General features: G+C 38.8%; 2 protein-coding genes and 1 long non-coding RNA gene across 5 annotated transcripts in view; 2 read left to right on the forward strand and 1 right to left on the reverse strand.

Moving 5' to 3' along the window:
- Positions 1-57: 57 nt before the first annotated feature.
- Positions 58-7,417, forward strand: rrp9 (ribosomal RNA processing 9, U3 small nucleolar RNA binding protein). Of its 2 annotated transcripts, none has more exons than XM_005453529.4 (15): positions 58-281; positions 422-516; positions 615-727; positions 819-886; positions 1,870-1,911; positions 2,009-2,135; positions 2,258-2,382; positions 2,493-2,585; positions 2,702-2,802; positions 2,885-3,019; positions 4,439-4,501; positions 4,613-4,770; positions 4,999-5,078; positions 5,175-5,248; positions 7,201-7,417. In XM_005453529.4, the coding sequence occupies exons 1-15, from the start codon at positions 198-200 to the stop codon at positions 7,298-7,300; spliced, it is 1,458 nt and encodes a 485-aa protein (XP_005453586.1). In that variant the 5' UTR covers positions 58-197; the 3' UTR covers positions 7,301-7,417. The 2 variants fall into 2 exon arrangements, with proteins under 2 accessions (XP_005453586.1, XP_003448385.1); XM_003448337.5 differs by having other exon boundaries at positions 59-281; positions 4,613-4,758.
- Positions 7,418-8,161: 744 nt separating this feature from the next.
- grm2b (glutamate receptor, metabotropic 2b) overlaps positions 8,162-26,094 on the reverse strand; it is a 29,707-nt gene continuing 11,774 nt past the window's right edge. For both annotated transcript variants that reach the window (XM_025907217.1, XM_003448336.4), the window contains 4 exons: positions 15,143-15,980; positions 13,336-14,399; positions 10,627-10,819; positions 8,162-9,133 (listed from right to left, as the gene is read on the reverse strand). In XM_025907217.1, the coding sequence (XP_025763002.1) occupies positions 9,060-9,133; positions 10,627-10,819; positions 13,336-14,399; positions 15,143-15,980 (2,169 nt within the window). In that variant the 3' untranslated portion in view covers positions 8,162-9,059. The remainder of the gene's footprint in view (positions 9,134-10,626; positions 10,820-13,335; positions 14,400-15,142; positions 15,981-26,094) is intronic.
- Positions 16,348-17,038, forward strand: LOC109202260 (uncharacterized). The gene is made up of 2 exons (XR_002062224.2): positions 16,348-16,577; positions 16,683-17,038. It is a non-coding gene; the product is annotated as an uncharacterized LOC109202260 (long non-coding RNA).

Raw genomic sequence — 26,094 nt, forward strand, 5'->3', positions numbered from 1 at the left:
TTTTAATAAAGGGCGGGACGTGTTAGAGTGAACGTGACTATTGGCCAATCAGTGTGCCCTCGCGGCCCATTTGAGCTTCCTAGTTTGGTTGCAGTCGACCCATGTGGGTTAAATGTTGACTTGCGGCTTGAGAAAGTTGAAGAGTTAACTCTGCATAACTGTTGTCAGTTTTGAAACGCTGCTTGTTGCGTTTCGTCATGTCTTCATCATTCTTTATAAAAACAAAAGAAAACCCCAAGTTTGCCAAGAAGGGAAAAAATACAGCGGGCACGAAGCGAAAGGTAGGTGAATTGAACCGTTAGCGGGTAAGCTAAACCACAGGGATGGCTCGTGGCTTCTTAGCTGATTTCCACTGTTGTTATAACGCTTTTATTTACGCGTTTGGGATAGATACATCGTATTTTTTCCACCTCTTTCGCAGGGTGATGTCGATCCTACCGGAAAAGGCAAAGTACGAGCGAAGAAATCGAGCTCGAAATATAATGAAGAGATTTCCAGCGACTCAGAGACGGAGAGGTGCGTTTTCAGTGGGGGGTATACATTAATCACAAGCTTTTGGCCTCTAAATAAAAGCACGAGTCTTAGTGATCTTTGTGATGATTTGATTTTTCCAGGGCCACAGCGCCAAAGAAAAGGCAGTCCACCGAGCAGATTGAGTATGAGGAGACTCCACAGGAGAAGAAGCTGAGATTAGCTAAACTTTACCTGGAGCAGCTCAAGGAAGAAGGTAAACTTGTGTCATTTACACAGACACAACATTAAAATTCATTATTGCAGCCAGTGGCAGAATGAATGAAATGAATTCTTCTTGTCTTCAGAGGAAAAGAAAGCAGAAGAAGCCTCCTTTGAGACAGATCTAATTGCTGGAAGACTTCAAGAAGAAGTGGTAGGACATTTCCTATGTGAGCCCGTTTAAATGGTAGTTGTAGCACCGGGGTACCTTACATGACTTGGTTATTACACTGCCAGTTGCATGTGTTAAGCTATGTCTCTGTGTACTAACATTTACTCAGATTGTCCCCTCACAATGAAAATATCTAGTTGCCAACTCTACACCTAATATTAACAAACTGTTGAGCCTGTTGGCCAGATGTTCCTTAGATCATGCTATCATGAACGACGTTCATCCTGTCATTAATTGAGATTTTACTTCTGGCCGATTTGCACTTGCTTCTTGTGTGAATGGATCGCTCTGTGCTGGGCAGTAACACAAGTCCTCCTGAATATGTAGCAGAAATGCGCTCAGTTTTTTGTTTTTGTTTTGTTTCAGTTTTTTTACTTGAGGTATACATTTAATGATATCTGTGGGTCCTTATATTTTGGCGATAATTATTATGCTCTCAATTCCAAAAAGTTGATTCTGTTCATCTGGACGTAGTATTTTCAGTGGGAGAAACATTTTGTCACTCATCCAAGTGACTTCTTCAGTCTCTGAAGACTGACATGACTTCTTCAGAAGTCACTTGGATGAGTGAATTGACAGTACTGAACAGGTTGATCAACATAGTGGTAGACTACACTTCAGAGTTTCAGAGGGTTTTGCTGTTATGACATTCTTATGGCAGAGATTCAACTCAGATGTCTAAATCAAATCTTAATAAGGTTTTTTTGTTCCAGATGTAAAAATGCTGATGTGGTCTTCTGGGTTGCAGTTCAGTAATTTATAAGAATTTGCAGCTTTACATCTTATGATCAGATGGAAGAAATATTTTGGTTTTACTTGATCACGTCACTCAGACTTCTGAAGCCTTTGTCCCATCGATACAGTTTTTTATTTGGATTTACTGTACTTGATTTGCTGGACTTGTGTTTATAATATTGATATTTCTGTGGATGTGAGTTTATTTTATTTTTTTCTTCTCCCATCAGCTTGAACAGAGAGGAAAGCTCCAGCGGCTCATCGCCAAAGATGTAATTATCAGAATTTTCATCTTTTAATCCCGCTGTGTGTCTAATAAGAAGTTTAATGTCATTTATTTCTGTGTGTTTTTTGTTTGCTTGTTTTTAGCTCATACCACCAGATCCTTCAGAGATCAGGATGTTCAGAGGACACAAACTTCCAATTACATGCCTGGTCATCACTCCAGATGACAAGAACATCTTTTCTGCTGCCAAAGACTGCTCCATCATTAAATGTTAGTGTATAGTTAATCCTTATAATTTTTTTAAACTCCTGTCATGAAAACAAATTCAAATTATTTCACAGTTGTGAAGGCTAATACTTTAATAATAATACGTTTGAAAATGCACTCATTAGGGGATGTTGGGAGTGGTAAAAAAATACATACAATACCCGGTGGAAGGAAGGGTACAGAGGATCGCCATGTTGGACATACAGCCCACATCTTGTGTATGGCCATATCATCGGATGGCAAGTACTTGGTGAGTCGTTCTTCCTCAGCAATTCCTGCTTTTACCAATTTTGGGAATCCAGCATATTCTACCTTTCTTACCAAAGTGTGACCATAATGTCTTTGTTTACATATTTTTAGGCCACTGGAGACATGAACAACCTGATCATGATTTGGGAGGCAGAATCGTGTAAACATTTGTATAAATTTACAGGACACAAAGGTGCTGTGTCGGTATGTTCTTAATGTTTTTTTTCCCCCTCACTAGTTGGCTACAATTTTGACATCTCAGCTGTGTGTAGGTGATGCCTGCAGTTCTCTTATAACACAATCTTCTTTTTCTTTCACAGGGCCTTTCATTCAGGAAGGGGACTCATGATCTGTACAGCGCCTCTCATGACCGCTCAATCAAAGTGTGGAATGTGGATGAGAATGCATATGTAGAAACTCTGTGAGTGATCAATCAGAAAATAATTGCTCACATTCATTTGGCTCTAATGTGTGAAATTAACTGTGACTGTAAATTCCTGTAGCTTTGGCCATCAGGACTCGATCACAGGACTGGACAGCCTGAGCCGTGAGCGCTGTGTGACTGCAGGAGGGCGGGACGGTACTGTACGGGTGTGGAAGATAGCTGAAGAGTCTCAGCTGGTGTTCCATGGCCATGAGTGAGTCTCTTGACTTCTGTGTGTTGCTTGTTCTCACCAGTGTGCACAAATTCAGGTGCTTTGTCTGTTTGTTTGTTTTTGTTTTTTTAGATTCATATAAAAGCATTTAATAATTGCACAGAAATGTTCTTAGCCTGCATTAAAAATGTATGCAAAATTACCATCTGAAATAATAGAATCTGAGAATGAAGCCAGAGTGTTTCCACAGGAGTGGTAGTTGTCATATTATTTATTTTTAAACACAAAAAGCGATGCTTGGCTGAAATAACAAGTATGCTGAATATTGTTTCCCCAAAGACAAACTGGCTCACGTTAAAACTTTTGATATTGTAGTTGGTGTGGGGGGGAAAAAAGACTAAGCAGAACATAAGAAAGAGAAGACAGTGGATACCAAGGCGCACCTCATCTGTTGGCTTGAGATGGGAAATTCATGGCAAATATTGAAAAACATCCATATTCTTCAGCATATGCAGTAAATAGTTATAATAAGATAGCTAGTACATATGAAAAATGTTAAAGTCTACACATTCTCATTATTTTGTTCTTTATAGGCAATTTAATATTTTATAGTGTTGTATTTAATTCTAAATTTGAGCATTTTTGGAATAGGGTAAATATTGGCCGAAACAGAAGAAATAATAAGGAAATATTGGGCTAATACACATGGTTTACACGCACATGTGTTCACAAGCACTGTTTGTGAATCAATGATATTTTACTTTTTTGCCAGGAAGAATAAATTAATAAATCTAAAAATACAAACCACTGGGAAATTATTTTTGGACACTGCAAATGACAGCTAAACCACTAGAAGAAAGAAGTGGCTCGGTGGTGTAGTTGTTAACACATGAACTGAAGATCTTTTGCATGTAAGGTTAAAGACCGAGAGCAAACAAACCCAGAGTCAAGCTACTCTGAGAGCCAGTCCCAGGCTTGGAGAAATGTTGTGTCAGAGGGTATCTGGCTGTGCCAAATCATACACGCAGATCCCATCTGCTGTGGCAACCCCTAGGGAAATAAGGGAGCGACCAAAAATGGCCAAAAATCAACACACAATTTCTCATGGATGATCTTGCTCTTCTGCTGCTGGCACTATACTCTCATATAAAGTTTGAAAAAATATGAAAGAAATCAAATTAAGAGTATTGTTTGTTACTCCCTTTTTGACTGCTGCATTTTTTTTTTACTGTCCCTCTACCATTAAACATGTCTGTTGGTTGGTTTATATAAAATCCTTTGATATTAGATTTATTGGAGTAATTTTCATTCTGAAAATGTAACAGCACAGCTTGATTTTTTTTTTTTATTTATTTTTTTTTAAAATAGATGTACACATTCAATGCATATTTATTTATACTCTTATTTTTCTTTAAGCATACAGTGAGACTGACAACTCTGATTTTGTTGTCTTTTCTTAAGGGGTTCAATTGACTGTATCCAACTCATAAATGAGGAGCACATGGTAACAGGAGCAGATGATGGGTAAAACTTTGCTGCTATTTTTATGTTGATTCAGTTTCTTTCTCTCCATTTTTATTTTACTCGGGGTGTAATGGTGTGAACTAACTCATTCATATTTCCTGACAACCTCAGCTCTGTGTGTCTTTGGAGTGTCAACAAGAAGAAACCTCTCAGCACAGTGAAACGGGCCCACGGTTGCCATGGTGATGCAGGGATTGAGCAGCCTCATTGGGTCTCTTCAGTGGCGGCACTTCAGAACTCTGATACTATTGCCTCAGGTGCCTATAGCTGTGAGAAACCTCTTCATGTGCTTTTCAGTAACACATGGACCCGTTTTCATACGCAGGATAATTTAAATAAAGTGTTTCACGGGTGATTTGTTTGAATGCAGATGTATTCAGTGCAAGTAATAAATTCATTCCTGATGAAAAGGATATCAAAGTAATACATTAGCCTAGGTTGGCGTTTAAGTAAGCTGTTGTCATTTGGCTTTGTTTAACAACGGATCTTCCTTGCAGGTTCCCACAACTCAGAGGTTAATGTGTGGAAATGTGGCCAGAATTATCGTGGGCTGGAGCCTCTGTTCAGTGTGCCAGTGGTAAGCAGTTAACCCTTTCCTCTCATTAAAAAACAAAAACAAAAAATAAGTTGCATAAATATTTATTTTCTTTCCCTACTTTCCTTTCCTGCCTAGTCTGGTTTCGTCAACAGTTTGAAGTTTTCAAGCTCTGGTCAGTTCTTGGTGGCAGGAGTTGGACAGGAGCACAGGTACATTCATACTCATGTTTCCATAGAAACTAAAGTTCCTGAAAACTAATGAATGTCAGCGCAAGTTCATGTTCAGTGGACAAAACATCCACTAGGTGGCAGTGTTAATCCATCTTGGACATTTTAGAATTTTTAGGTCGCTTAAGTCCTGACCTGGCCTCATTTATAGAGTTATGCAGTTACTGAGGGTAACCCAGGAAGTATGATGTTGGATAATTTCACACTTATCATGTAATGTTTTTAGTTTAGCTGAATGCAAGGTAAAATAAAATGTGCAAGTGGATCAGATATTTCGTTTTGGTGCGTCGATCATAGTTACAGATTTTACAGAATGACATGTAAATATGAACCTTTTTTTTTTTCTTTAATTTGATTGTAGCAACATATGAAACAAAAACAGTGTTAAACTTGACCACTGTGAAAAATGCTGAGGGGAACTGACAGTGATTATTGTAATTTGAAATCCAAAATGTTTTCTTGTGTACTGGAGGGTTTGAGCTGCTCTATAGTAAATCCATCCATCCACTCGTGGCTGTAGCTCAGGTCATCTACTGATCGGAAGGTCAGTGGTTCGATCCCTGGCTCCCCCTAGTCTTCACTCCAAATATCATTGGGCAAGATATTAACCCAAGTTGCTCTTCCATTGGTGTATGAATGTGTGTGAATGGTACTAGGCACTTAGACGCATAGAAGGCAGTGCTTGTGTGAATGGAGTGAATGTGGCATGTTGTATAGAGTGCTTTGAGTACTCTGGGAGAGTAGAAAAATGCTATATAAGAATCAGTCCATTTTACCCATACCATTCCACTTATCCTTTTCAGGGTTGCGGGGGGAGACTATCCCAGCTACCATAGGGCGAACTGTTCTCTACAGTACAGTTTAATTAATCCAAAACCTTGTCTGACAGATATAGGATTTTTAAGACTAATACCAATATTGATTTGGATTTTTGTAAATGGTTCATATTGCAAGGTATTGACCAATTACTCGTTTGCTCTCTGCATCAGCTGTTGCTGATCCATCTGTTGCTTATAGGGAAGTTTCAGATTGCCTTCATATGCAACATCAAAACTTATAACTTATCTGAAGGGATCTTGTCTCTTCTTCACTTTGTAAATGTTTATCAGTCATTATAAATACCAAAACCTCGGGATCAGGAAATGGCCAAGCTAAGATGTCAGTCAGACTAATTGTGCCTCCAAAGATGTGCAGGTTACTCATACTGTGTGCATTAATACTGCTCTATAGCAGTGTTTTTAAATTGTGTACTGATAACACATCAGGTGGTCCCCCACCCTTTTTTTTTAATTCCGAAGGTGCAATATCCGTGTTTTCCCAAAAAGTTTTATTGGAGCATTGGAGAGGTGCTTTTTTTTTTTTTTTTTTTTTTACCTTACCTGAATCCATCTTAGATGAGCTCGGGCTCAGAGACAGCTTCTGCATTTCTCAATCACTGTTTATTCCCCCGAGGTTTTTGCTTTGCATGCTAGAGTTTTAATGAACTGACAGTTTTCAGGAGTGTGCCTGAGCCTGTGCATTGATTTCTACTTCAGAATTGTCTGTTTCCAGCACGGTGTTGCCTGAGGACCCACAGATCACAGACATTAATTACTGGTTTTCAACCTTTGCGCAAATAGATTTCTCCGGATCTCTGATTTTAATGTACCGTAGATGATGAAATTCTTTGCAGTCTTATATTGAGAGTGGGCAACCCATCCTCAATTTTTCTTCTGAAAGCCTCAAGCTCACTGTGGTGATCGTTTAATACAAAATGTTTTTGACCTGTTACCAGATATCAGATTTAAACAATTTCTCCAGTGTTTTATTACTCCATCCCTCCTTCTTCTTATTTGTTTTTTAATTAACAGTCCATATGGTGGTTAATGATTATCTTCAGTGAACTTTTAGTGTTAAAATAATGATTTGTAAATAAATCTTTGTTTTGTTTACAGATTGGGGCGATGGTGGAGACTAAAGGAAGCCAAGAATGGAATTTATGTTATTCCTCTTAAAAGGAAACCTAATCCAGAGGAAACCAAAATCGCTGAATAGAAAACTGTTAAATGTTTTTCCTTTTTTTTGTAAATTAAAGATCTAAAAATAAAAAATAAAATCTGTTTTTTTTAACTTACTGTAAAAAAAATAAAATAAAATAAAATCCAGACAGTATCTGTTCATACAGTTGTTGCCTGTGGATTCCGCTTCCTCTTGTTATTAAAAGACAATAACAGCTTCTGGTTTAGTGAAGAAGTCAGAGCATTGTTGGTGAGGCGTCCCTGCATAAAAATAAAGTGCAAAGAGGCTGAATTGTAGGAGAGAGGAAAAAGACTTGCTGGTTCTATTTGTGATCATAAAGTTCTGAAGTTTCATGATGTTCTATGAAAGTTAGGCTGTAAGTGTGTCTGGCAAAGTGATGACTGCTTCTGTGTGTTGGGTATTGGAGGAGTCAGATGAAAAGTTGTGAATCATAGATATGGTGGTAGAAGACCAGCATATCATTTGAATCTCATAAAAATGTAATTGAAAAGATATTGGCATCTTTTAGTAATAAGAAAAACAGTTTACAGCTTATTTCTACTTTTGCTTTACTTGACATTTACTTGGTATTTACAGGAGTGAAAGTACACAAAATCTTTTAATTATACGAGTGATTTGTCAGACCAGCCTCGGGGACTGCAAGCTGTTGACTAGTGACATTATGTCAGTGACAGTTATTTTTATATAATAACCAAGAATCGCCTTTTTGGTATTTGCACCATCTTCAGTCATCCTGCAGGTGTCCTCTTAGACCCTGGTGGACATGTTGATGCCATTTTCATTAGGAATCGTTTTTATTACCCATCTCTTAATTTTGTTTGACATATAGGGGGGGAAAACAGTATCATCTTCTTTCACAGTTAAACATGCAGACAATGACATTTAAATTTTTAATAAAGTCACTTCTATTTATGCTGCAGGCAGACAGTGGGTACAGTTTCACATTTAAAACTCTAGTCCGCATAAAATATGTAAATGTAGGATTCATGTGAACTTTTTTTTTTCATGTACAATTGCAGGTACTCAACTATTAAAACAATAGCTATCCTGCACTAGTTTGGTAACTGAAAATTTACTGAAATGGCAGAAATCGGCTAATCCTGCATCCAAATCTCAATTGCGGTTCTTGTGCATAGCTCCTCTGAATTTGACAGCGAAGAACTGAAAGTGGGAACCCAAACAAAGTAGAATTTGATCTTTTAATATTAAAAAAAGAACATTTTATTTACATAAATTACAAGTAAGCACGCACTGCTATACCAGTCTACATTAACACACGTCCTTTACGTTGTCTAGTTGCCTAGTTTCCATCACGTTCACTATAGTTAGTCACACATTTTGCTTAACAGAAGGGCTAACTTTATCTCAAAGCATTTTTTTGTCAATGTCTAAACATCTGGATATATTCACAGCACTGTAAGAACACAATAAGAACAGCCTTTTGTTTTTGTATAACACTATTGCTTCACAACCACCCATTTGACAACAAGACTCTTTAGGACAAGGCACGGTGCATTTAATCACATCTATCTGTAAACCAAGGAGACCACAGCATATTAAATCTATACAAAAAAAAAGGCTTTACAGTTGATACATACTGCTCGCTGTAAGAACATCGTTACGCTTTCACAGTTAGAGTTACCATTGCCACTGTCAGTCTAGTTATCTCTCTGCAACATGTTAGATGCCATGGGGGCTCCGTCATCCACAGCTCTGTTGGATGGAAGGATGATTGATGACGGGATGGTCGCTTGTGCTTAGAGAGGAATGTTTTTCACAAAGAGGATGTTGTGGAGTCCACCACTTCTCGCCCGTTGCAAACTGCTGGCACATAGTTGGAGGCTGATCCTGAGGGAATAAAAGCAGTGATGTTTGAGTTCCTGCAAACCAGAGATAAAAGCTGCGAGGAACATTATGGAAGTGGTCCAAATACATTAGGCACCCTGTCTTTAAGTACAGTTTTGAGGTATCCTTTTTGTACATGACTTTTATTGTGAAGTTTATTTGGCTGATCAAGATTATACAGACTTGCACATAAAACATTACAAAACGATACAGTTTCTGTCCGGTTGCTTCATCACCAGCTATATTTGAACAATGTGAAATATGCAACCAGAAATCCACATCTTACAGTGCTATTTTCCAGACAGTATCCTTACATTGTTGAATTCCTACTTTTAATTGCAGCAATTAAATACTTCTTAGTCCTTGCAACATTTTTTTTTTCTGACAACAGAAATCACTTTGGTCCAAGAGACGAGATAAAGCGTAAAGTGTCGGAAGCCTTTCAATGCGCAGCTTTTGTTTGAGGTCTCCCAGCTATAAAAGAGTAAATGGCACGCTCACTATAGAACCATGTAAACGTCTCATATATATTTAATGTGGTTTTTTGTCTGTGAACATGGTCAGTTTATTAATTGGGTTCAGATAAGACTTTCTCTTATCCAACATGAAAAGAAAAACATAATGGCCTGGTTATTAATTGCAGAGCTATGCTGATGTAAAACCACAGAAACAAGCAGGAAAAACCTTTCAGTATTATATAGAAATTTCTTCACTTTTACCCATGTTCCATCAAATAAGAATAATACTTTTTTTTAATTAAATAAATGATATTTTAGTGTTTTACTGCAGTGCTGTCATTTTATCTGAGTTTCACAGTGAAACTGTCAACTGTTACCCAGTTTTACTTCTGATTTTATTGTGAAGCACTTTGTTATTTTTATCTGTGAAAAGTGCTATATAAATACATTTTAATTACTTACTTTTTTGTACTACTGACTTAATTTTTTATTATGGAAGATGTATGGGAAAAGGTATCTTAGCTTAGAAACAACACAGACAGGCATATTCTTATTTGCCTGCCAGCACCTCACAAATTTAAACACTACTGTATATTTCATTTACAGTGCTGTGAAAAAGTAATTGCCCCCTAAACCTAATAACTGGTGTTGGTACCCCTGGCAGCAAGAACAATGCGACAAAGCATTACTCTTTCACACAGGGCCAAGTAGGTTTGACTGGGCTTTTTTTCCCTGTGAAGTGTGACAAATCTGCAAAAAAATAACATAAATAAATACAATTAAAAACAAATTATTAATTAAAATAATAATAATTAGAATCAACTGAAATGGGCAAATCCTGAAACAACAGTTTTTTTCAGCTTGCAGCCCATTTGTGTTCGTCTACAAATTAAATAATCTCAAACATTAATACGTTTTACGTAGACTGATTGTTTAATATTGGAGAAAGCCATGTTAGCTGATAAGTTATGTTAAATCTCCTGGCTGTATATTCATATTTACCATGGTAGTCTGATTATGTATACTCTGCATTTGTACCTTTTGAGAAGCTGGAGCTGGGAGCAGAGGCAGATGTAGAAACTGTGGTACTGAAGCGGTTGGTTGTGACTCTTAGTGTGGCCACATTTTTCTGGGGCTGAAAAAGGATGATGTGGACCTTTGGGGCGAAGAGGCAGCCGAGAACCACGGAGCCACTCAGACTGACGGAGATGCACATGGTGGTGGTCTGTACCTGGGATGAAAGAGAGCGTGTGTGTAATGATGGCTCTTGGATTTTTTTTTCATTTGGTCTTCAAAAAGACTAATGAAGTTCATTCAAAGGCCACCTGGTCCCAGTTCTTCTCTCACACACAGCCTTTGATCAAGTCACTCATATTTTCATTTATTCCTTATTCTGGTTATTCACAAACCTTTAATCCAATGTGTGGCTCCTTTCAAACATCTATTAATCAATCTTTAAATTTCCGTCTTTTCTAAAAGTCAATCAAAAACCAAACGCAACCCTGTAACAAATATTCACTTATACATGGATATAAGCTTTACTAATAAATAGTGATATAATAAATTAGTTGTTTAACAGAAGGTTAACAACTGATAATCAACTTTTTGTTCAAGAAACAACAAGCAAAAGAAAACGTTACCTGGATGGAATCGAAATGAGAAATCAAATTTGTCCCTTTCAGGTTTCTTATAGTTATTATTCTCACATTATTAGCCATATTTTGCATTTTAAACAGCGTGTGGTTTTCAACTGTGTTTGTTAGCAATTCTAATTGTCCATTTGTATGCGCATGAACATGAGGGCAAGAAGTCGAAAGAGGGATAAGCACAGCTGGCCGTCCTGGAAAGTCGGGGCCTTGTTAGTCATATTTCAGCTGCTAATGTGAGCTGACTGCTGGGGTCATCTTCCTGAGCTCCGTCTCTTCCCACCCCACTGGTTACCCCTGCAGTCCAGGAACTTCTATTTGCAGAACCACAGCATGAAGTGAAATCTCTCCCAAACATACTGCACAATAACAGCACTGCAGAAATATGAGAAGTCATCATGCATTTCAACTTCAAAAATAAGTAGTGAAAAGCACCACCAGGACTCCTGGTAACATAACTTTGCCTTCTCTCTGCAGCTCCTAATCTTTTTCAGCCATAAAGATAACTTTCTAGCAGCTATTCCCTTTAAACAGATTACACAAGTAATTAGAAACCACCAGTGTTTGCAACAGCACAACATGAGCTGTATTTGTATGATGTATTTCATTGTTAGACATTTGCATTTAATGTCGTTTTAGCTTATTACTCTTTCTTAAATTTCCTTCCCTTTTATGAAGCACAATTTAATGTACTTTAATTTAGCCTTTAAGAGGTTGTTTAAGAACCAAACTATGAATGTTTTATTACCCAGTGAGTAACTACAGAAACTATACTGTAGAAAGAAGAGGGAAATTAATTAAAGGTTTTGAACATGAAAGAAAATGTGTCTACGTAACTGCAAAACCGTGGGCTCATCATGATTCACTAGGCTACCCTCATTACGATATTCCCGTGTTATCCAACTCTAATTTGAAATGTGGCAGCTGAACCCACAGCCATTGTTATTGTTGTCACACAGAACCAAATCATCAAGATCTCCAGAGCGGTGTGAAACCCCTCATTCCTTCAGTTAATCTCTGGGTTGCAATTTTAGTACGAAGCCTTACTTTCTACAAAATGTATCTGGTCTCTTAAGGGCCACTAAGGATCGGGAAAGTTGGCTTTTGGTTCATGGATTGAGTACCCGAAAGGCTGCTTACAACAGACATGAAAAGCCAGAGATTTCTCATGATACAAACCTTGTGTGACCCTGGACCTCCCCCCTATCTGTTTGCACAACAAAGGCCTTGTTGCACACTTCGACCAAAATGCTGTGACAGTAGCCTTGGGACTGCCTAAGGCATCAGCACTCATAACTTACATGGTCTGTCAGTTTTATGCTTAATGTTTTGTCTTATTTATCCTATGTCACATTGCACAGATAAATAAATGCATTTATATATGCAGCTATTAATAAGACAAATATTCTCATTTATGGCTTGCTATTATCACTAAGGTCAGAATGCATATTCAGCATGTTTATTCAGTGTAGTTTGATGCACTACAGACTAAATTTAGCCTGCAGTGATTTTTTTTAAAGGCTAAATGCTGCAAAAACATTATCCCCATGCGACAACTCTGTAGCAGATTTGTCAAATTTTCTATTAGGGAGGTTGTGTCACAAAATGGGCAACAGTAGGCCGCTCAAAATGATTTTTAATACAGACCATAATGTTGCTTATTGTGTTCCCTGTATGGGTTCCCACTGGGATTTAGCCTAGGTTTTTACAAACAAAACCTATTGTAAATCTCTAGAATCCATCTTTTAGCTGAAAAATGGGTCAAAGAACATTTAGCAATGCCACGATTTAATGAATCAATCTGACTGTCTGTAACTATTTCTATGGGTAGATTCAGACCTGATCCGTCTCCAGAGTCTTTGTTGTTTTCTTGAAAGATCCTTCAACTCACATGAAAAGAAAGCTTTCATGAGTCTAGGTGAAGGGGATCAAATGGAATGTGAAAGTGACACCTTCTTCAGGGATGGTAAACACACAGGGGACAGTCATTTATAGACTTTGTTTGCACTACTCCACATAAGTTGGCTTTAGAGGTTTATAGAAATATGAATTATAAATACTCAATTTACTATTCATCAGGAAAAAAATCATGGATAGTTACCCTGTAGTCACTGGCTGTGACGTAGAAGATAGGCTGAAAGGCGAGCCAGATGATGCAGGTGGTGTACATGGTAAACCCAATGAACTTGGCCTCGTTGAAGTTTTCGGGGCACTTTCTTGTCTTGAAAGCGTAGACGGTGCAGAGGATGATGAGAACGCAATTGTAGGTGAGAGAGATGAGCATGCTGGTGTCCCTACTGTTGCACTTGAGGGTAACAATGTTTCTCCTCTCTGGGCTCACCTCCTTTCGAACCCCTGGCACCTCCACAAGCAGCCAGATAACAGCCACTAGAAGCTGGCAGGAGATAAGAGCACCACAGATTGCTACCTGGGAGGCCGGGCTGATGAAACGTGGCCGCTGCGCTCCATCCTTTACCCCACTGAAGATGCGAGCGATGCGGTTGGTCTTGGTTAGGAGAGCTGAGTAACATACTGCGAAGGAGGTCCCCAGGCCTAGACGGCGTAGGGTGCAAACAGCTGTGGAAGGCTTGGTGATGTAGATAAAGGTCATGCTGTAGCACATCAGCACTCCCAACAACAGGATGTAGGAGAGCTCACGTCCACTTGCTTTAACCACAGGTGTTTCATTGTGCTTGAAGAATACGCCTACTACTGACAGGGTACACAGTATGCCAAGGCAAGAAATGGTAACAGGCCCAATAGCCCAGGCATCCTCCCACCGGATGTATTCTTCAGGCAGATCATAGCAGCCAGTCAAGTTAGCCAGAGGCCACTGACCAAAACTACAGTCAGCACAGGTGAACTCATCCTGCAGGTACTGGTAGGGCTGACAGGGAATACAGATCCAGCAGCACACATCACCAGGCTGCATGCTCTTCACTTCATTCTTCCTGCAAGGGTCACTACATTGGGAGGTTGGTGGCACATCACCACGCCAGGGCACCATGGTGGTATTCAACGTCAGGTTCTGGTCCCAGTAACCAACTTTCTTGTAGACGAACTTCCCCTCTTCTTTGTGATAATGAAAGATGTTGTAGCGGCTTATGCCATCACCACTTGAATCAAAGCGCACCATGTTCTCTGTGTCTGCAGGTTTGAATGGTGCTGGTGGGAAGCATAAAATACAGCAATGAAGACTTAAAGGAAATATAAAGGATTTAAAAATTCAAAGCCAGGAATATAATAATAATAATATAAGAATAACATAAAAGGCAAAAAAAGAAAAAGAGAGCCAAAGTTCAATTCATAGACTGAAGAACAGTGCTATGTTTTTGTATAATTTAAATTACTTCATAAAAATACTGTTTTTTTCTGCTATTCATGTAACATGTAAATGCACTGCATTATATACAGCTTTTCCTAACAATCCCTCTAAGCCCTTTATACTACAAGTCACATTTTTAACATAAGACACTTTCACGCATATGTTGTTAGAGTTCAGGAGGGCAATGGCACTTTGACAGCAAATTAGAGGATCCAAGGATCCAAACCACTGACCTTAGGATTAATGCACCTATTCAACACCTATTCAACCTCCTGAGCCACAGCTGTTCTCTGAATGTGTTCATTCATTCGTCCTGTCAGTGCTATTTTCAGAATAGTATGTTGTAGACATGTTCCCTGCCCGCTGTTTCTTCAGTGCCAATTCGTGGATTATTTTTTGCTAATTGAATAATTACAAAGCCTTTCTCTGCTCAGCAGAAGTTGTTTGCTTAATCCTGTGTCATGGCTCTTTGCAACCCTTATTTCCTTTGCATCCATGGTGAAATAAATACCACTTCCAACCATTTAAAAAACATGGTAAATTCTTTTTTTTCATGTTTGTTGTTTACTTATGTTGTGCATACCTTCAAATTTGGTCTTCAAGATGAACTCCTTGTAGAACCTTTTGCCATTACCTGGTTTCATAGCATCGCAGACCTTAGATGTGTTGGAGCACACTGCTTGCCTCATGTTGTGCAGGGCGTAGGCCATCGCATAGACTGCGTTCACCACAAACATGATTTTGGATTCCTGTTCGAAAGTTCCATCTCGTAAGCTGTAGTCAGCACAGCCAGGCTCCTGCAGGCTGCAGTCAAACCGGTGCTCCCAGAACTCCCTGAACCACGGGTTCCTGATATTGGTCGATGGGTTTAGTTTGGTAAAGTAGTCTTCAAACTCTCTGACAGGATAGGAGGCTAGTTCAATGGTGAAAGCTCCATCTGCTGCAGTCTCGCTGCCCCTCACCACACCCTCCTGTGCTCCCCAGCCATCACTAGCCACCCAACTGAAAGTGACATTCATTCTGGCAGCAGCCACAAGTAGCTCGCGAGCATCCTCACTGCGCGTGAACAGGATGACAACCTTTGCGTTAGACTTCTGTTGCAAGGAGCGGATCACATTCTCATAGCCCTGGCGGTTCATGGAACGGCTCACTTTGGCTGAAGTGGCAATGCAGATTTGGCGAGAGCGGGCCTCCTGCTGGAAGGCGTCAATGCCTGTTTCACCATAGTCACCCTCTGATGCTACTGTTGACACGTATGTCCAGTTAAAGTAACGCAGAATCTCAGCCATTGCTTTAGCTTGGTAGAAGTCAGGGGGCACGGTGCGGGCGAAGTAGTCGTAGCGGGTTTTATCACTGAGCTTTGCACTAGTAGAGGCATAGCTGATCTGAGGGATCTGGAACAGTCGCAGGAGGTTAGCCACCTGAGGAAAGCAAAGAAATGAAAATGCTATCAAAACAGCTTCATCACATCCTCTCATATATATATAACATACACAGGAAATGCTGGGAAAAAAGGAAATAGGTGCAGTGATATTGTCACACAGAGGAAATTTGTATTTATCTTGTATATTGGTTTTATTCTGATTTTTAGTGTTTATTTATGAGTGTAGTTTTATTTGGATGGTTTTATTCTGTTTCTATTGCATGGTTTTTAGTGTTTTATTTAACATGGTTTTAATCCACTGTGGACTGGCTGCGCATGGTCCAAATTAGCTGATAGGGATCACCTGCTGAGGTATGGGTGTGTCCAGAGGTGGCCTATCAGCTGTTTAAAGACCTTTTAAAAGCAGACTAGCTGAGCACTGGGGAGGGAGAGGCCCCAGATATGAGGAGGAATGTGTGAAGGCCAGGTGAAAAGAGGGACCTGCTGCTGGATCATGGGGGTGCGACGCCTAATCTGGAGATGGGTCGGCCAGCGTGATGTGGCGACCCAGTCCTGACAGCAAGGAACGGCGACAGTAGGAGCAGCTACTGGACAGGATTGGCAGCAGGGCAGAGGTATACCTCTGCCTGCATTTGTAAGTAGTGTCTCCACTGTTGTTTACCGGGTGAAGCCGGGTTGGGAGAGGGTTGCCATCGCTATAAGCCAGGGCCGCTTCCGGGACGACCGTCCTATTTTACAGGGCGCTGAAGCGAGGAGAGCCATGGTGGCATCGCAAGACGGACTCTGGTGGAGAACGCGAGCTGGGCTGGGATGCGATGGGCCCAGTGAAGGGACAAGAGGAGGAGATAGGAGGCTCCTCCTTGTCTGCCGGAGACAAGGCTAGCATGGACCCCGCTCTAAAGAAGGAATTCCTGGCCTGCTGGTGGACCCATCATGAACATGCATCCAGGGTGTGGGACATTGCATCAGGGGATTTTATGAGTTTTAGTCTCCATGGGGATTTTAGTATATAGATAATATTTTATTGTGTACGTCTTTTAAGCATTGTTGTTTTATTGGTGCTCCCTGGCCTGGGAATAAACTGGTTTCCGATCAGACCGGCTTCATCTTTGTGCCCTTGGTATCTGACTCGCTTGCTCCCCCTTGTATTTAAAAGCATCACTCCCTTCTAGCTTACACCCTTGACAATATATTGAAATATATTTAAACATAAATAAACATACAAATACAGGGAAAAATAGTTTGTACAATTCTAAAAGCTTGAAAGTCAATATTTGGTATGAGCATCTTTATTCTTCAACACAGCCTGAGCTCTTAGTCACGCTTTCTTTTCTAATCTTTGATGAGTCTACAGGAATAGTTCTCCAGGCTTCTTGGAGAACATTCAAAGCACTTCTTTGGATGTTGGCTGCCTTTTGTTCTCTGTGTGATGATCCCACACTGCTTCAGTAATGTTGAGGTCAAGGCTCTGGGGAGGCCAATCCATGACTGAGTGTTGCATTCTGTGCTTAGCCAGGTATGGTTTTACCGCATTGACCCCAACCAGTTGCAGCAGATGGCCGCCCCTCCCTGAGCCTGGTTCTGCCGGAGGTTTCTTCCTGTTAAAAGGGAGTTTGTCCTTGTGGTGTGCCTCAAGGGTCCGTGCTCGGTCCTGCTCTTTTCTCTTTGTACATGTTGCTGTTAGAATTAATTTTTTAAAAATATAACATCTCCTTTCACTGTTATGCCGATGATATCCAGATTTATTCACCTTTGAAATCCGATGTGTCTGCTTCTTTGCAACCTCTGTTCAACTGTCTGCATGAAGTTAATATTTGGTTATCACATAGTTTTATTCTCGTTCAGTGTAAGAAGACTGAAATCATAGTTTTTGATAGTCATATTCCGCCAGACTAGTTAGCTGATGCCCTAGGCCATCTTGTTAGCCATCTCTCGCTCACTGTAAGAAACCTCGGAGTGTTCCTGGATAGCTCTTTTAAACTTGAGAAACAGGTCTCCACTGTGTTAAAAAACAGCTTTTACCAGTTGCGTCAGATATCCAAAGCAAAGCCGTTCCTTCCTTTAAAGGACCTTAAAGTTTATCCACGCATTTATTACATCCAGATTGGACTACTGTAACTCCCTCTACTTGGGCCTCCAACACTCTTCTCTTTACCGGCTTCAATTAGTTCAGAATACAGCTGCACGTCTCTTAACAGGTACTAGAATCTATGAACAAATAACTCCAATTTTAGCCAACTTACATTGGCTCCCTGTTAAATATCGTATAGATTTTCAAATTCTTTTGTTCACTTTTAAAATTCTAAATAATTTAGCGCCCAGCTATCTTTCCAAACTCCTCCACTTGTACAGTCCCAATAGAGCACTTAGATCGTCCAATCAGATGCTCCTAGCACAACCAGAGGTGGCCGGGCCTTTGCAACCGTAGCACCTAGACTCTGGAATAACCTCCCTGTTCATATTCGTACCGCCAAGTCTATCCAGTCTTTTAAATCATGTCTTACAACCTATCTTTTTACTTTTGCTTTTGATTCTAACTAGTTGGCTGTTATCTGGCTAGTTGTGTTGTCACCTATTGTTTCCTGTCCTGTTTTTATTGTTTTGTTTTAATTGTCTCATGCTTTTACTGACTGTGAAGCACTATGGTCAACTTTGTTGTTTTTAATATGTGCTATATAAATAAATTTTGATTTGATTCCCACTGTCACCAAAGTGCTTGCTCATGGGGGTCATTTGATTGTTGGGTTTTTCTGTATGTATTATTGTAGGGTCTACCTTACAATATAAAGCACCTGATTTGGTGCTATATAAATAAAATTGAATTGAATTCATTGGCAGAGTGTTTGGGATCATTTTCATGCTGAAAATGAAGATGCTACCACAAAGACACATAGCACGATGGATCAAAATCTGATGGTACTTTGCTGTGTTCATGTCCATCAATTTTGACAAGATCCCCAACACCACTAGCGATACTGCAGACCCTAACCATGACAGTGCCTCCACTGTATTTTGTATGTCAGACAAACCAAGTGATTGTTTGCTGGAATTTCAGAAAAAGGCTTGAGCTGTACACTGATGTGCTCCCAACACTACAAAGTTGAACAAGATTTTTTTAAACATAGTCATATTTGTTTAAAATTATTAACTATACCTGTTCCTTTAATTGTATTTTTTAACCTGTTTTGCATTACACGTTAATAATAAAGAGTGCAGAGTGGTCATTGTTTTGCTGTAAAGTGTAGAAATTAATTTACTTAAGTCCTGCATTACGAGTATTTATTCATTTATTTATATATTTTTAAGCTATTCTACTTTTTGACTTGTATGTTCTGTTTGTAGTTTAAGTGGAGCCATTAAGTGCAGATTTGCTATCTTTCTGATAGTCTGATTCAGCTCAGTGGTGGAGACTGGCTGTGGAAACAGAGAAACACTGAATTGTTGCTATCTCCGACTGCTTATTGTGTCAGAGATCCACATCACCAGCAGCCAGTGCCACAAATCGATTCAACAATAGTGCCAGATAACAACAGCAGCAATGGCAGACAGATATGAGTTTTATCAGTGGGATTTTTCTGTTTTCTCCACTTGAGCCATTCTGTCAAGTTATTGGGGGAAAATTTTGCTGGGACTTATGATACCCATGTAACCCAGATAATACATTAATTTCCTTCTGGAGCTGATTGCTGGTGCTGCTGAGTTCACCAGGGCTAGATGATAATCTTTGACTGACAACTCAGCATGGCATCCTTGTTGAACACAAGCCTGCAGAAAATGACTGTGTCGTAGTCATACCATAAACTCATGGCAATTATTTTCCCACACAGTATTACAGCGCTATGGCAGCAAGGCAGTAAAAACTTGTCATTTTCCAGGAATCCCCTATGAGACACAGTGGTGATTAGTGAATACCCATGGGCTTCAATGTGACCGCCTCCTCCCTCAAGCACCACTGTTTGCCTGGAGGCTTTCCAAACAATGGCATCCCCGTGTATGTAATTGGAACCTACTACACTAACTCCAAGCCCCAATTAAAGTACCATTTTGTCTCCCAGCTCTCTTATTCTAGCTCACAAAAACCTAAACAGAGCTATTAGTCCTTTCTGTGACAATATAAATCATATGTATTATCCTGCATACACACCAAGTAAACAGTTTTCTGCATGTAGCATGTTCCCAGATCATGTTACTCAGTAATATTTTGTTAACCTTGAGATGTAAGTTATTATTTGTAAGTTATTATTATTTGGTGCTATATATAAAAACATCCATTCACTGACATCCATCAATCCACTTATCCTTTTCAGGATAAGCTGTATTATCCCAGCTGTCTTAGGGCGAGAGGCAGGGTACACCCTGGACAGGTCGCCAGTCTGTCGCAGGGCTAACATAGACCGAGACAACCATTCGCACTCACATTCATTCCCACATATGGGCAATTTAGTGTTTCCAATTAACCTAACCCCACTGACGGCATGGCTTTGGATTGTGGGAGGAAGCTGGACAACCCAGAGAGAACCTATGCAAACAGGGGGAGAACATGCAAACTCCACACAGAAAGACCCTGGCCTGATGGTGGAATTGAACTCAGGACCTTCTTGCTGTGAGGCAACAGTGCTAACCACCATTAATTTAATTTAACAGCCATTTTATTTGGCACACCTCTTTGTCTGCTCGATAGTGCACATATCAAATCAGCTAATCACATGGTAGCAATTCATTGCATTTAGGCATGTTAAAGACAACCTGCTGAAATTTAAACCACAGCCAGAAAAAAATCAAGCCAGAAGCATGAAGTTGACATAAACAACATTAAAGTATGGATTCTCCATTGTGGTGATGGTGTTATGGTGTGGAGGATACTTTAGCAGTAGTATTGTTGACGACCAATAACAACCACTTTATGACAACAGTGTTCCCATCTTCTGATGGCTGATCCTAGCAGGAAAACATGCCTTCCAACAAAGTTCAAATCAAACTAGTTTCATAAACATGGCAATGAATTTACTGTACTCACACGGCCTCCACAGTCACCAGTAACATTTCCAGCACCTTGGTAACTCTATCTCACAAAGAATTAAAACAGTTTTTTGGCTAAACGGGATCGATACGGTGTTAGCATGGTGTAACTAACAAAGTGCCTCATGATTGTATATATCAGGTCAAAACACAGACGTGAGACTACTTGGTATTGTGAATGCAATCCACAGTAGGCTGTTAAGCCTAAAAAAATCATATTAATCCCTATCTGCAAGTTGCCATCTGCTTAAACTTCTTAAGCTAAAACACCCAAAAGCTATGAAGCAGCAGAAAACACACCACAACCTCCTGAGGGGAGAAATGGAGTAAATATGATGTATTTTGGCATAGAAACTGTACCCAGTAGTATTCTTTCCAGTGATCTATGGGTCTCATCCAGTTATTTACACTGAGGTATGTCTGTTGTTGAGACATAGGTAAGCCTGATTAAATCCACCTATTAAGGTTATGCTGCCTGGGATATATACACCATTTATGCAAGCTAACATGTCAGCAATCACAATGAGCCAGTCAGTCACACTTGCATGATAATAAGGTAGTTTCCTCTTGCAAGGCTTTTTTAGACAGGCAGTTGGCCTTCATCAATAGATTCTTGGAGAAGCTTGACAGCGCACCTTTCAGGACGGCACTGGAGTGTGTGACAGTAACCGTCTGTTCATCCTCATGTGGTATTTCCCTCTTGTTCTCTCAGTCGGATAGAAACACCCACGGCACCGGCTCAGGGGAAGAGACTCCAAAAACACTAGACTTGTATTTTATTTTGTGATTAAGTCACATAGCTTTGGAGGACTGTACACTTTCACTGACACTCATTTATATAGAGCTTTTTTTATTTTTAAGTTTGTGCATAATGAAGAAAAGTGAAATATTATCATATATGAAGCAACCATAATCAGATCTCTAGTGATGAACCAAACCAATATAGGTTGTTTGGATCAACTGCAGAAAAAAAGGGGAGGAAATGCCCAAAAGTATTCCCAAAATGACACATAGTTCTGATCATAATTAAAATTGTACATTCACAAAGCATATTTACACAACAGTCACAACTACAACTGGGGGAGGGGTGGGTATTTTCTACCAATCATGAGCGATCTTTAAATTGAAACTCTTTTCAGATGTAGAAGTGCCCATTCATTTTTGAGGATGGGTTTATTATTACATAACTGCAATATTATTTGCATAATTAGTTTACAGACCTCATTAGGATTACAGGTTATTTTTAATATATCATAGTTATTATGGAAGTACATTACATAGTTAAGGGTTGTTTTGGTTCTGTTGTTAAGGAGGCTCATTAGAATCTCTATGCAGAATAACCAGAAAAAACAGAGAAAATGCTCTGTTACACTGCACAGGAAGTGCTTTCATGACTACCAATTTATACATAAACTAATATTTTTATTAAAAGGCTGTAGGTCTTTATATGTCAAGAGAAAGCTGTTTGGTAATCAACATTTATTTCATTTCCATGTTTATGTTGACTGACGTCATTACCTTGAATTATTATTTAAATGTTGTAAAACTTTACAAGTTTTGGGTCACTGAATGTAAAAATGATGCTTAAAATTGTTGGTTTTCTTCAGTTATCATGATATATTTGGTAAGTCCTTAATTGCAACTTGAAGTGACTGAAATACATTTTGACCCCTAAATTTTGGCAAACATGGCCCAAATGGGGATATGTACTCCTTTTCAGATGATCATTATTATTAAACTTTTCGTCCAGTTTTGATGAAATTATGCTCAAATGAACTGGAGCTTTATCAAGTGTGAAATGCAATTGTCAAATATTAATTCTTTTTTTATATCTGACCTTGAAATTGTCCTTCAAAGTAGTAGGAAACCTAATAATGCTTAAAGGTAAAGTTACATATACACATATAGACATACATCCCACGAGTGAGCTGCTGTTATCACTTGCTGCATTGATCAGGTAAAGCATATACTCTAAGGCTATTGCAGAGCCTGAGTTTGAATCCTCTCTGAAACCTTTTACTATGTATATTCCCTGCTCTCTCTCTTTTGGCTTGCTGACGTCTCTTCATTGTACTATTTCAATAAACACACACAAAAAAAAAAAGGCCCCAAGTAATATTTTCATTTTCTTTCAGAATATGATATTGAAAGTACTGTGAGTAATAGAAGTTGCACCAGTTAAACACATATAAACCTTTTCTCTACTGTTGCACTACATCGTTAAAAATTTGAATAAATCTGATTATGGAGACATCCAAAAGCCGACATTTGGCCGAATGATAAAACTAACATATCTACATATCATAATGTTCTGAAATTGTGTACTGGAGAAACTGATGTTTCTACATGTCACATCATCCCATTCCAATTTTTGATCTGGCCTTGTAAAACTGGGTGCAGTTTTCTTGTGAACTGTGTGAATTGTAGCAAAACAATCCTGCTACGATTTCTAATGTAGGGCTAATGTTTCAAATTAAGTCTTCCCCTCTCTGATTTTTAAATTTGTACATAATTAAGAAAAATGATCATACAAAAAATTGTTGACTAGTGATTGTATAAGATTTTTTAGGGTAATTATTTTTGTTCTTTTGGCCTAGCAATTCAGTTACATAGATATTTTAAGTGTAAGTCCACTGAGTAGTTACAATGTATCCGTTATTTTTATTGTATTACTATCTATCCCAGTTGGTCATATAACTTATATTTCAAACATTAACGTCTAAAAGAGCACCATCAGTTTACAATTTAAAAATATAACAGAATAACTGCTTTTCATAGTTAATTTTTAAAAAAAATCATTTAATTCTGCAAATTTTACGTCTACCACAGCCCCCTCCCTGAGCAGTTTCCATCAAATATATTGCATGAAAAGTAAACCATGACCACATGTTCTGAGTAGTGTTGTGTGTAAATAAAAGGGGGGGAGGACTGTAAAAAAGTGTTTCCATTTCAAGGAGCAAGTTAGTCGCCAAAGTAAAGGAATCTAAGAATATAGTTAGACAATGGCCAAAATGCCAAATATCTATGTCAATATTGGTTTAGTCAGTAACATGCATCATGTAATTTAGACCACATTTGCTGAGGAAGCACTAAAAAAAATGAAACAGCTGGAATATGGGCAGTCGCTTTCTAATATGTCTTATAATATGTTCCAGGATGGAAAGCCCCTAACATCAAACTAAGTCCTGTAGTAGATACAGCAGATGACACAGGTTAAATTTGCGCATATATGGTTTTGCTGTTGAATTTAGTATAATGCATTTGAATTGTATTAGAAAAATTTAACTATTGAAATTGATAGGAAAGGGTTAAGTGCAAAAATGAATATGCAGTGTAAATCATTGAACATGTTAATTACTGATATTTTTAATCAAGCTGCTAAAAAAGTACACGGTAATTAAATTCTTAGCAAACTATAGAGTTCAATTAATTTAATAAGAATTGCTTTGTTGCTACATTAATAACACATGTCAATTTAAAAAACAAAAAGAAAAACAATAAATGTACTAAGTCTGAGCTCCACTAAGTCCTTGTGTTTTTGTAGGCTATGCAAAAACACATCAAAGATAAAAGAAAAATAACCTAAAAGTGATATAACTGTAAATGAATCGGAAAGCAGTTTGTATGGAGCTCTTGATTGTTCAATCTATCATTTGAATATAATAATTTATCGGTGCACTGAAAGATACGAGAAAATGGTTGTTAATGAAAATAACAGCTTAGCATCATTTTAATGTATGCAGCAGTTTAAACTTTGATCAAAACACTCACTGAGAGGGAGCAGCACCAAGGCTAAGTTGTTCTGCTCCACTGTGAAGAGACAGCTGAAACAGCAGAACACCGGTGGTGGCTTAATTGACTGTGCAACATCAAACAGACACATAGTTTACACAAAAAATGCTCGTTCACTTCGGTCTAGTTTGTTTTTCTCTTATGGCAAACCCAACACCAAGTGTGAACCTCGTGTTCAGCTGCAGAGGCTCTCTGCAGTTCTCCAAACCTTCTTCAAAACTGAAAACTCCAATTCAGATGAATCAACATTCTTCTGCTTGCTATTCTTTCCACTTGGAGCTCATCTTGCTTCATATATATATATATATATATATATATATATATATATATATATATGTGTGTGTGTGTATGTGATTTAAACATAAATGAATCTATTATTATGATGCACGATATGATTAGCATGATTATAAAATGCGACATTCAGCATACTGAGCTCTTTCATTTTACTTTAGTTTACTTTAGTTGTATAATTATTGGTAATTTTAAGGGACTATCAAAAAGTACACTAATTTTCAGACGCTTATGCAGTGCCACATTTCACCAAACAGCTTGTGTGAACAAGGGCACAGGGCACTGCACAAGCACCTCAAATAATGTTCTATTTATTTATGGTAAAGTGATGTGAATTTGGCAATAGACTCCAGGAAGTCACTATCACCTCAGATTCTAAATGTAAGTATATATGGCCACAAACAGACCCATATTTAAACAACTTAGCTAAGCCACAGATACAAACACTCAAACCCACAAAAACAAGGACTAGACCTATGCACATTTATTTTATATAAGACCATGTAGTGCATGCATTTATATCTGTGGATCCCAGCCGGCTGTAATCAAAATCTGATATCACAGCTCATATAGCTGGGAATGCAAAGGCAGAGAGGATTGTTTGTCGAATTGCTTGCGTGAGCTATTTCAGGAACAGGCAAATCTTCATATTAAACATACACCTATTATTTCCTCCCACCAGCAAAACAATACTCACCACACGAGCAACCTTTTGAGCCACACTTGAGAACAGGAATACATCTGCTCTTTATCGCCTTCTTAGAAAAAAAATGCTTTGATATATCATTTCTAGCTTCTAGCACTTCTGAACCAGCTTGATAGATTTGGCCATTTTCACTGTTATTAAGACTGAAGTGCAGTGCTCCTGTCACACAATCTTCAGCGCTAAATTTTAAATAACAGCCATGGGTTCTGCGTAAAGACTCAATTTTTATTTATGTGATACTACGTAGGAAAAAAAACAACAGCTCTAAAACAGGCGAGATGAAGGGAAGTGCATCGAGGCACAAATAGGCTAGCACTATTATTGACTGTGTGGGTCTTGACTC

Source organism: Oreochromis niloticus, linkage group LG5, assembly GCF_001858045.2.
Source record: "Oreochromis niloticus isolate F11D_XX linkage group LG5, O_niloticus_UMD_NMBU, whole genome shotgun sequence".
Lineage (NCBI taxonomy): Eukaryota > Metazoa > Chordata > Actinopteri > Cichliformes > Cichlidae > Oreochromis > Oreochromis niloticus.

What these genes read in the sequence shown, in the direction of transcription:
- rrp9 (XM_005453529.4), top strand. Translation starts at nt 198, where the DNA reads ATGTCTTCATCATTCTTTATAAAAACAAAAGAAAACCCCAAGTTTGCC. An exon ending in GAAGACTTCAAGAAGAAGTG is followed by an intron (nt 887 to 1,869) that starts GTAGGACATTTC and finishes TTCTCCCATCAG; the next exon opens with CTTGAACAGAGAGGAAAGCT. An exon ending in CATCGGATGGCAAGTACTTG is followed by an intron (nt 2,383 to 2,492) that starts GTGAGTCGTTCT and finishes ACATATTTTTAG; the next exon opens with GCCACTGGAGACATGAACAA.